A 12239-nucleotide genomic window follows, 5' to 3' on the forward strand; every position below is an offset into this window, starting at 1 on the left:
TCTGTGCAGGGTAAATACTGGCTGCTTTATTTTTACACTGCAATTTAGACTTCAGTTTGTACACACCCCACCCAAATCTAACTCTCTCTGCACATGTTATATCTGCCTCCCCTGCAGTGCACATGGTTTTGCCCAACTGCTAACATATTTGCTGCTGCGATCAACTCTGAATTACCCCCATAGTCTCCAGAGAATAATTTATCAGTGGTTATATCAGTAAAAAGGTGGGAAACTCCTCTTTCAAATTATAGCACCCCTCAGCTTGTGAATGCCAGGAAGGGAGCAAGAGAACACTTTTAATGCTTTCTATCCTATTTACTGACAAGTAAAAAGTGTTTTACCTGGGAGGGTGGGCTTAATGACATCATCACATTTTCAGGATGCTGATGTCATCAAACCCCTTTCCATCTCAGACCTGATCAACTGCAACAATAAGAAGGGATTTTTAGGTAAGTAATAGTATCCACACCATTTCAATCCTTGCCGTCTCAAAGGACGAGTCCCACTCATCCTTAGCAGTGATATTATTGTGATATATGTGATTCATATTATTTGTGATAAAAGATGGAAATTGTAATGCAATCTGTCATACTCCCATTGATTCTACCCCATCTCACTCTGCCTCTATCCCACACTCACTGTATCTTTCTTTCTCTATGTATCATTCTCCACCTTTCTCCCCTCTTTCTCTCACTCACATAACACCACACTCACACATAATTAAGATACTTGTAGAAAGTAAACAGTCAAAAAAGTGAAGTCAATTGGAATAATCTGCTGCACTGTGTAACATTGTTTTTGAAGATTTTCTTTTAACTCATATTGCATGATAGAACACATTCAAAGTTGGATATAAGTGCAAGTTCTTTGGCTATAACTTACTCTTTGTTTTTGTGCACATGACATTCTTTTCGTGGGGTGCTTCTCTTTTTCCAAGAAACTTGGAGTTGAGAATCCCGACGAGAAGTGAGCTGAGTTCGGATTGTAAGGGAATGTACAGTAGCCATGGCCAAAGTACAATAAGGGCATGTTATGGAAGTTTTGATGTAAATTGTAGCCGAAATGTAAACCAAAATGTTACAAACCTGTTTGAAGGGACTGGACTTGCTAATACTCAAACCCTGGTGCAAGTTGTGACCTGATGATGAGTTGACTGCTGAAGGAACTTTCTGATTCCTTGAATATGTTTAAATAACACCCAGTAATGTAAGTGATGTTAAAAGAGTTGCAACTGTCATTTTAAAAACCAAATGACATTGTACTGATAACTCGTTGTACAAAAATAAATTATGTTTACTACTCTGAGTAGGGAAAAGCTGTGAAACCACATCTCCTATGGATAACTGGCTGCATTTTGTGTCCCCAGCCAACTCTGAGGCAATAGTAAAATGCTTCTTTTTTCAGATGCATTTGTAATTATGTTTGAGTTCAACGCTGAATAAGGCCTAATATCTTATATTAAGCTAATTCTTGCTAGCAATCTTGCTATACATATAACTGTCCTTGTGGTTCTTTGAGTATATACGGTAAACTCAGGGCCGGATTAGGGTCCACATGTGCCTGGAGCTGAAAATTATTGTGAGAAGTTGAGGAGGTGTGGTTAATGTTGTGTGGGTGTGGCAAGTGACATATGCGCGTGTTCACTCCCTATACTATAAGCCACAATATCTCCCAAAATCCATAAAAGTAGGAAAATAGCATCACTTTGCAAGGAATTCAAAATATAATTTTAATTATTTTCATTTATGACAACCATGTCACCAGCTGCGCAGTTAAGCATCACCATGCTGTCATGATGATGGGCCTATTTTATCTGGGGCCTGGAGCTGTAGCTTCATCCGCCCCAATGTTAATCCGGCCTTGGGTAAACTGTTTATACTCAACAAGTGGCCTATTTAATTAATTTTTAATACAAAATATCAAATAGGAATTAGAGTATTTGCTACACTATTACAGATAATCTCATCATTGGTAAATTAACAACAACCTAACATTTAGACATATAGGGGGGTATTCAATTGTTGGAAAAGTCAGTTGGGTAGCTGTTTTTTCCTATCTAATAGACAGGAAAAAACAGACATCCAACCGACTTTTCAAACAATTGACTATCCCCCATAGATTTTTATAGATAAAATGGGGTTCATGTAATTCATTGAAAGTCATCTGTTGTAAAAAAAAATAATTACTCACAAAACACCAGGGACCATACTAAATTTAATAAAGGTTTTTTTTTTTTGTTGACAGTGCCATCGAAAGCACAGTTAAGAAGAAGAGACATGTTGTATTGTGTGTCGGGGTATCAATGGAATTTATTAAAATATTTAGACTGCATATTTTTGGGAGAGGGGTGTGTATTCCCAATATTCATGACTAGAAATGATAACAACCCTTCCATGCCTATAATATCTAAGAGATGTTTAATGTTGTATAACTGAATATTCTGTTTCCTCCTCAGTACACTTTGGTTGTATCAGGACTTGATTCGTTGGAGGTAAGTCAACTGAAGTATACAAAATACCATCTGTCTCCTCATTCTGTTTCTCCTACAAAATGAAGAGGAAAAAGATGGAATATGAATCTCTTTGAAATGCCTCAATTTTTCTGCTGAATGAGTTCTGGTCCTTTGATCCATCTTCATACCTGTGATAATGGGAACAAGTGAAGGAATATCCCTTGGCTTGTTGGAGGTATTAGGCCAATAGTTTGTTTTATAGAAAATCCATTCACAGATAATTTATTAGTGATTCAGAAGAAAGGTAAATTAGCACAGTTAAACTTACAGTATATACTAAATCAGATGGAAGATAATCGATGGAAGATGGAAGAAGAAGGATGATGGAAGAAGGAAGATGATGGAAGAAGAAGGATGATGGAAGAAGGAAGATGATGGAAGAAGGAAGATGATGGAAGATGTAAGATGATGTAAGATGGAAGAAGAAGGAAGATGGAAGAAGGAAGATGATGGAAGAAGGAAGATGATGGAAAATGGAAGATGGATATACCTTTATGTGCTGTAGACATTCACCTTAATGTTGGTGATTAGATGGGATAGCACATAATTCTCATGGATGGGGAAGGTCTACCAACTTTGCAAATTCTCGGGCTAACACTTCCGACTCCACCCCTGTGTTTTCAAACCTTTGAGAGAGATATAATTGAGAAGTTGTCTATAGCACCCAATCAGCTTTTAACTGTCATTTCAGAGACTGTGATAAACAAATGACAGTTACATGCTGATTGGCTGCACTGGGCAACATCTCCACTTCATCTCTTTCCAACGCTTGATCCATCTCCCCTTTTGTGCAAAGATATTTTCTGTAGTAACGTGTAAGCCTATGAGAAGTCTTCAATAGTTCAGTGGCTATTTAAAGGCATGAGGTCATAGGCCAAGTGGTTTCATACTGATAAAAACAGTAGGGATTATTGATTTTCTGTTAAAAAATGACACTAGGGGTGGGATGTAATGAAGTCCGAGTTCAGCGGCCGTGCGGGTTGCTGGTCGAACTCTTTTTTTTAAATGGCCAATAATTTACATGGCTAATTCATGCCTTATAAATGATTGCCCCTTTAAAAAAATGTCTGCGTTCACCCAGCATCCCCCACGGCTGCCGAACTCGGACTTCATTACATCCCAGCCCGAGAGTTTGTTGTTTCTTCTAAAACATAAGTATTACTCATAAACACTGCAATGATGTCATCATAACATTAATAAGCATTAATGTCGGGGCCCATCACTTATACAGATATAATTGACAAGAGTTTGGGCCAGATGCATCATTGCTTAAAGTGATAAAATGGAGACTGAAAAAGTACCAACCAATCAGCTCATAGCTGCCATTTTTCAAACACTGCCTGTGACATGGCAGATAGGAGCTGATTGGCTGGTACTGTTTCAGCTTCCATTTTATCACTTTCCAAGCGATGATGCATCTAGCCCTTTATCTGTATGTTATCATCAGTTGTGCATTATCATTGAATGACATAAGTACAATACAAACAAAAGAAAAAACCTACTATATGCATGTATATAAAAGACTTAGGGGGACATTTGCTAAGCAATGATAAGAGCGTAGAAGTGAGCCAGTGGAGAAATTGTCCCATCAACCAATCAGAAGCTCTGTATAATTCTATAGTATGCAAATAATAGATGTTACTTCAGTGCCAAATGGTTGCCATGGGCAACTTCTCCACTGGCTCACTTCTCCTCTCTTATCACTGCTTAGTAAATGTCCCCTATAAAGTACAATAAATTTACAGCCTTTACAGACAACTCTGCAGCCTTAAAATGTCTACCCCTTCTGTGTCACTATCACCTTTTAGATTGTAAGCTCGCAAAAGCAGGGCCTTCTCTCCTCATGTGATTTTCCTTTTCTTACTTACACTATCTTATACTCCATACTCCCTTTGATGGCACCTAAACCCTGGTTTTCTATACCTGTCCTATATTGTCCTGTACTGTAAGTGCTGTTTTCTTGTTTGCTCATTTGATTATGTGTTATGGGTGCTGTGGATCCCCTGTAGCACCAGTGCGGATGGTGTAATGGTTAGCATTACTGCCTCACAGCACTGAGGTCATGGGTTCGATTCCTACCATGGCCCTAACTGTGGGGAGTTTGTATATTCTCCCCGTACTTGCGTGGGTTTCCTCCGGGTACTCCGGTTTCCTCCCACAATCCAAAAATATACTGGTAGGTTAATTGGCTCCCAACAAAATTAACCCTAGCATGAATGTGTGTGCGTGTACATGTGATAGGGAATATAGATTGTAAGCTCCACTGGGGCAGGGATTGATGTGAATGACCGAATATTCTCTGTAAAGCGCTGCGGAATTTGTGTGCGCTATATAAATAACTGGCAATAAATAATAATAAATAAAGGATGATAATAATAATAATAATAATAATACTACAAGAGTTGTATAAAAAGCACCAGAAGAATGATGTTGCTATATATTGCGGCTTGTTATCAGTAGGATTTTGCTTCTTAACTAGCAGATGTGTAAGTAGCTACATGGAGAGAAGACATTCCATTTGTACACTAGTAATAATATTACAGTAAAACAGTTTCTCTTTAAATAAGGAATTTACAGTTCTGTTAAAACCTAGGAGTGTTTCAATACAGCACCGAAAAAGTCAAAAGTAATGCTTACCATGGTCTGGTTGGTAGCTGGGTCATGTTCTTTCTCATTATTACAGTATTCCCTATAACATATAAATGTGATAGTCATTTAGACCATAGTTAAGATCTATTCCATTTTTACAATTATCATTCGAGCACCCACCTTAGTTGAGTACAACTTAAATAATTTGTAGTCAAATACTAAGCACCTAGCAGAGACCTGATAGCGGTCTGCAATGGGTTATGCAACAACTTACCGGCCTACCACCAGCTCAGAAAGCAGCTAGTATGGCAGTATGGCAGGCTCTGTGAATGTCCCCAAATAGGTCCAAAATCACGGAAATAGTTAGTAATTGCCTTTTGCTATGTCAACATGTCAACATGTTTTGAATGTCAACTATCCGCATGGGCATTGTGTCGACATGTAACATGACAACATACACAAATGTTGACATGCTATGAATGTTGACAGAACATTGTAGTTCTACATTTAGGTTTAGGGTTTGGGTTAGACTGAAATAGTGAAAAAATGCGACAGTATGGGGGGTATCCACTTAGAGGTAAAGAAACATCAGGCATGCAAAAACTGATGTTTTTCACGATTTTTCCCAATGTTTCACCCGTATTTTTTTTTTTACAGGCTATCCAATTTGGTCGCCTGTAAAAAAAAAAACATTCTCTCCCAAAAACACACAGGTTCAGTGAAACCTGTGTGCTTTCGGTAGAAACAGCCCCGTTTTCAGAGGAAAACGGAACTGTTTCTGGAGGATTTGGTTTTGCCTACCTGAGGCAAGTGAAACAAAATCCCTGATAATCCAGTGTGATCCACGGTTTATTGGGGCTAATAGGATATCCCCCAGGGGGGACAATTAACCGCATTAATTAACCACAGCTAATTGGATACAAAGTAGTATAGTTAACATAACTTACCACTCCCATAATACAATGGTCTATACAAAGAAGACACCATATATTATAGCAAGTATAATGTGTTAAACAAGGCCTGTTGCCACCTACAGAATGTTGAGCCTCCCAGTTAAATCTAGGGACTGTGTGAGAATGCCGCAGCAGCAGATAGTACTTTTCCACTCAGCTCCAGTGTGACCCAGCGTTTGCCATTACAGAAGCATTTCCAGCATCCACACTACTACCCAGTATCTACATACACTCCCCAGCTGGTGAGCTGTATGACAGCCTGCTCCAGTCCATCTACCAGTGCATATAACAGTGAGTACAGCTGTACCTGCTTTATCTTCAATAAAACCACTCCCCTAGTTAAGTAACTGGGCTGTTTGTGCTGTAGTTGTAAGTCTTCCACTGGTGTGTACAGGAACTCTGCTGCGTGCTGAAGTCTGTACGCACGTATTTCTAACAGTATTCACTATAATAGAATCTTTGTAAGTACCACCCCAGTCATTTTCAGTGTGCCAAAATTGAGAAGATCCAAATGATATGTTCAGCCCCTCTGGACAAGGAGTAGCCTTTCTTGGCATAACCAGGGTCTGGTATTGTGGTCAGGAGATTGCCCCACACGCAGGCAGAAAAATGTGACTTGCAATCATCACCCACCCCCAATTATAAAAATGACTGATTATGGTCTCACCTATTTCAATGGTGATTATTCCTGGTTATTGTGGATATTTTTGGATAGCATAAAGTATGTTGTACTTATAGAACATCGTCCTGCAAACTGACCCCTTCAAGCAATAGTGGTATATACTTGGCTATAGAGAGAAGCCACCACAGGTGAACCTGCTGTATTTAAACAGAATTTGATGGCAGATAAGAACCCCTTGACCCATCTAGTCTGCCATTTTCTTGTGATTTAAAAAAAAAAGAAGAAAAAAAAAGAACGCTGTTCAGGATTTTATTAAAACTTCTTTTAGCAACTTAATTTTTCATGGATTGATGAACACATTGATTTGAAAGTCAGATTCATTACCAATATGAAGTTAGGGATGCACATTAATAGTCAAATATCAGAATCTCTAAAGTACCCATTTTGGTTCAGAATTTTATAAGGGATATACAATCTATTCTCTGTCATCTGCCTAAAAGGCACCCCCTATTGTGTGCACATAAACTTTTATCTCATGTGGCAGTTGTCTGGTACTGTGTGTACTCCGACACTGGTAATAGCAGGGGGGCAGATGTATTAACCTGGAGAAGGCATAAGGAAGTGATAAACCAGTGATATGTGCAACGTGATAAAGGCACCAGCCAATCAGCTCCAATATGTAAATTAACAGTTAGGATCTGATTGGCTGCTGCCTTAAACACCTTGCACATATCACTGGTTTATCATGACTTATGCCTTCTCCAGGTTAATACATCTGCCCCACTGATTTCTGCAGCTGCTGAACTAAGGGGGTGAATCAGATATGATCGCTACTGTGCGTTTTCACACGAAGAGCAATCAGGTAGTAACTGTGCATGCATATGCACCGCAATGCGCACACGCATCAGACAACAACAAAGGGCATTGTCGGTCAGCGACGGGATAGTGCGAAAATTCTGATCGCACGGACATTTGCAAGGTGATTGACAGGGAGAGGCCGTTTGTGTGGGGTAACTGACCATTTATTGGGAGTGTTCGAGAAAATGCAGGCGTGCCCAAGCGTTTTCAGGGAGGGTGTCTGACGTCAGAGCCGGCCCCGATCAGCCTGATGTGATCGCACTGTAGGAGTAAGTCCTAGGCTGCGCAGGGACTGCACAACGTGGATTTTTACAGCTCTGTGTACACATAGCATCGCACACTTGCACGGCGAATTTACACTCCCCCTAGAGGCAGCGATTATCTGAACACAGCACAGCAAAGTTACCAGCCCAATGATCAGGTCTGTATCGCCCCCTAAGTTTGATAAGTTTCAGTCTATCGATGACAAAATAACAAATCTACAAAACTTCTGAAATGTTTTTAGCATATGCTTTTTTTAATCCCCATTTATTTGTCCGTATGGCACTGTCACGTATATAGTAGCAGTGTCTGTTATCTCTCTGTCATGAGAGAGGAGAAAGGTCTGCTCCAGGGAAACAACCGAATTAAGGACCATTCAAAATATAATAAATTACTTTTAATTTCACGTTTCTATCCAAATATATCTTCTCCTCTTCCCAATAATGTGCACCTGTCCCCGGGACTGTTAATACAGGGAAAAAGGGGATATAGGCAGGGTAAGTGTGGGAGAGAGGAGTAAAGGTTAGGGTCAGCTCACATAAATATGATGTGATCAAGATCAGGTTGTCTGGTGTATTATAAAGCCCACTGTGTATTAGCAATGCAGAAAGAGAAGTCAACATTTTATTTTGTGAGAACTTACTGTGATCTGGTGGAACGTTCTTCTGGTATGTTCTGCTGTATAGACACGTTCGCGTACACACGATTATCCAGTAATATCTCCTCCTGGATTATGACATTGTGTAATAATTAGTGAATAATAAATAACACTGTTCCGTGTGATTCATCGATTAAAAGAAATCACTAATATTTTGTAAACACAGTGTGCTAATTACAGTACAATTCTGCATTATTTATCCTTTACAGTAGATGGGTGCTAACGGTTTGTGTTAGTCCTGAGCAGAGGTTTCAAACTGTGAACGCTACAAATATCAATTTAGGGGGCTGATTTATCAACGAGTTTTATCATACGCAGCAAGTTTATCATACATAAATGGTGCTACAGCCAATCAGCTCCCAACTGTCATTTTTCAAACACATGACCGTTATGAGCTGATTGGCTGGAGCACCATTTATCATACACAATCAGTTTTAAAACTCAGTTCTCAGAGGAAAGTTGCTGGATCTTATCGATCTGAATCAGAGATGGTTCAACCCATATCTACAGCTGCCATTATATATGTACATATGTTGTTGCTTGTGTCAAAATTTAAATTAGATTACCAATATGCTGGAAACAGAACACAATGAGAAATGGTCCAAAGTTCTGGAAGATTTGTTAAATAAAGTTCTACTACTGTTAATGTCTGCAAACATACTGTATACATGATTTAAGGATTTAAAAGAATAGGTAACAACTACCTTAATGTTTTTCTCAGTTCCAGTCTGCTTTGATACAGATGATTTTTTTATCCTTCTAGAAGAGCAAAAAATAGGATTTAGGATTTTATTCTCTATTTTAATGAGGTCAATAAAATAACTTTTTTTATTTTTATTTCCCCAAATCATAATGGGATGATTCATTAGACTACCTAGGCTACTGCCTACATCCAGTAGACAGTGAGAGGCATGATTATATAAAATAGTCTTCAAAACAGTGAATATTTGTTTGCTAACTCTGGTGATAGCTTCCCCATGCAAAATACATGCATGGGAGCCTATTTAACAAAGACTGCAACAGCACATGTACCTTCAACTGTCATCTCAGGATGGCACCAGCAGGGGCTCCAAACAGATTTTTTTTTTCTTGCAGAATACATTAAATAAATATTTTATTTCAATTTTTTTTTTTAAATATTTAAATATTAATTTAGTTTCAATTTCTTTTTTTATGAATCAGCTACTGACAGCCTATGGGGGTTATTCAGAGTTGTTAGCAAACCAATAAAGTTGGCAACTGGGCAAAACCATGTTGCACTGCAGTTGTGGCAGATGTAACATGTGCAGAGAGAGTTAGATTTGGGTGGGTTATGTTGTTTCTGTGCAGGGTAAATACTGGCTGCTTTATTTCTACACGGCAATTTAGATTTCAGTTTGAACACACCACACCCAAATCTAACTCTCTCTGCACATGTTACATCCGGCCCACCTGCAGTGCACATGGTTTTGCCCATTAGTGTTTTTTGGTTTGGTTTCCCTCTGTCTGGGAACAGCACAGAGGGACCAGTACTATCCAGAGTGGTAGTAAGATTCCTCTTAGCCAGTAGTTGCCTACTGTAGATTCTGAAATCAGTAGTGTCTCTCCCGAATGCCCAGAAGAATAATCCAGTCTTCCTGGAGACTGGTCATTGCCTCCCACCTCACCAGTGAATCGGGAAGTCCAGACGACTTGATGATGCCATTTGTACTTAAAACGCATCATCGTGGTCTAGCCCCTGCTTTACAAAGCTGTTAATAATGGTATTGTATTGCAGGGGTGGGTCCATGATGATGTGATCACACCATCACATCCCCCCTTATCTCTCACTTGGCCTCAGCCCTCCCCTCTAAGGCATCACCTGGGGTGATCACTCCAGGAACTCAGTTTTCACATTAAACTTTAAACATAGAAACATAGAAACATAGAATTTGTCGGCAGATAAGAACCACTTGGCCCATCTAGTCTGCCCCTTTTTTCTTTTTTTTTTATATTATTTTTATCTCTAACCTTATTTGATCCTTATTTCTTTGTAAGGATATCCTTATGTCTATCCCATGCATGTTTAAATTGCTCTACTGTCTTAGCCTCTACCACCTCTGATGGGAGGCTATTCCACTTGTCCACTACCCTTTCTGTGAAATAATTTTTCCGCAAATTTCCCCTGAACCTCCCCCCCTCCAGTCTCAGTGCATGTCCTCGTGTCCTATTGCTTCTCTTCATTTGGAGAATGTTTCCCTCCTGGACTTTGTTAAAACCCTTGATATATTTGAAAGTTTCTATCATGTCCCCCCTTTCCCTTCTCTGCTCCAAACTATACATATTGAGATTTCTTAGTCTTTCTGGGTATGTTTTGTGATGTAGGCCATGCACCATTTTAGTTGCCCTCCTTTGTACAGTTTCTAATGTATTAATATCCTTTTGAAGATATGGCCTCCAGAACTGAACACAGTATTCTAGATGAGGCCGTACCAATGACCTATACAGTGGCATTATTACTTCTTTCTTTCTGCTGCTGATTCCTCTCCCAATGCAGCCAAGCATCTGACTAGCCTTCCTCATTGCCTTGTTACATTGCTTACCTGACTTTAAGTCATCTGAAATAGTGACTCCTAGATCCCTTTCCTCCTCAGTAGTTTCCAGTATAGTGCCATTAATACTGTATTTAGCTTTAGGATTTTTGAGACCCAAGTGCATGATTTTTCATTTTTTGGCATTGAACTGTAATTGCCAGACTCTTGACCGTTCCTCTAATCTACCTAGATCCTCAATCATTTGTTTTACCCCACCTGGTGTGTCTACCCTGTTGCATACCTTTGTGTCATCTGCAAAAAGGCATACTTTCCCTTTAATGCCATTTGCAATGTCACCAATAAAGATATTAAAAAGCACTGGTCCAAGTACAGATCCCTGGGGTACTCCACTGGTAACATTTCCCTCCTGTGAATGCACTCCATTTACCACAACTCTCTGTTTTCTATCCTTCAACCAAGATCTTATCCATTCAACAATCCTAATATTCAATCCCAAACTTTCAAGTTTATTTAGCAGTCTGCGATGTGGAACTGTGTCAAAAGCCTTACTAAAGTCTAGATAAGCTATATCCATGGCTCCACCTTTATCCATCACTTTAGTCTCACAATCAAAAAAGTCAATAAGATTTGTTTGACATGATCTCCCCCCAGTGAATCCATGCTGTTTGGGATCCAGTAAATTGCCGGATTTGAGATAATCTACAACTCTTTCTTTTAAGAGTGTTTCCATCAATTTCCCTACTACTGATGTAAGACTCACTGGTCTGTAGTTGTTTGCCTCTTCCTTGCTTCCACTTTTGTGCAGTGGGACTACATTTGCTCTTTTCCAGTCCCCTGGAATTACTCCTGTAGCTAATGACTGGTTGAATAATTCTGTCAATGGTGCTACCAGCACCTCTTTAAGTTCTTTTAGTATCCTTGGATGTATCCCATCTGGCCCCATAGATTTGTCCACTTTCAGCTTTGAGAGTTCTGTTAGGACCTTTATCCTCTGTAAATGTACTTGTTTCATTTTCCTAAATATCCCTGCAACTTAACTGTGGCCCCTTCCCCTCTCTTTCAGTAGTAAATACTGAGCAAAAATAATCATTAAGATGATCTGCTATTAAATTGTCTCCTTCAACAAGACTCCCAGTGTCCGTCTTTAGTTTTCTAATTCCGCCTTTTGTTGTTCTCCTTTCGCTTATATACCTAAAAAAAGTTTTGCCTCCTTTACCCACTGACTGGGCCATTTTCTCCCCAGCTTGTGCCTTTGCACATCTGATTACCTTCT

General features: G+C 39.4%; 1 protein-coding gene across 3 annotated transcripts in view; it reads right to left on the reverse strand.

The window, feature by feature from the left end:
- Positions 1–2400: 2400 nt before the first annotated feature.
- LOC134966967 (B-cell receptor CD22-like) overlaps positions 2401–12239 on the reverse strand; it is a 78488-nt gene continuing 68649 nt past the window's right edge. For all 3 annotated transcript variants that reach the window (XM_063943978.1, XM_063943977.1, XM_063943976.1), the window contains 4 exons: positions 9158–9212; positions 8439–8521; positions 5150–5201; positions 2401–2543 (listed from right to left, as the gene is read on the reverse strand). In XM_063943978.1, coding sequence (XP_063800048.1) covers positions 2418–2543; positions 5150–5201; positions 8439–8521; positions 9158–9212 — 316 coding nt within the window. In that variant the 3' untranslated portion in view covers positions 2401–2417. The remainder of the gene's footprint in view (positions 2544–5149; positions 5202–8438; positions 8522–9157; positions 9213–12239) is intronic.

This window comes from Pseudophryne corroboree, chromosome 10 (assembly GCF_028390025.1).
Source record: "Pseudophryne corroboree isolate aPseCor3 chromosome 10, aPseCor3.hap2, whole genome shotgun sequence".
In the NCBI taxonomy this organism is placed as follows: Eukaryota; Metazoa; Chordata; class Amphibia; order Anura; family Myobatrachidae; genus Pseudophryne; species Pseudophryne corroboree.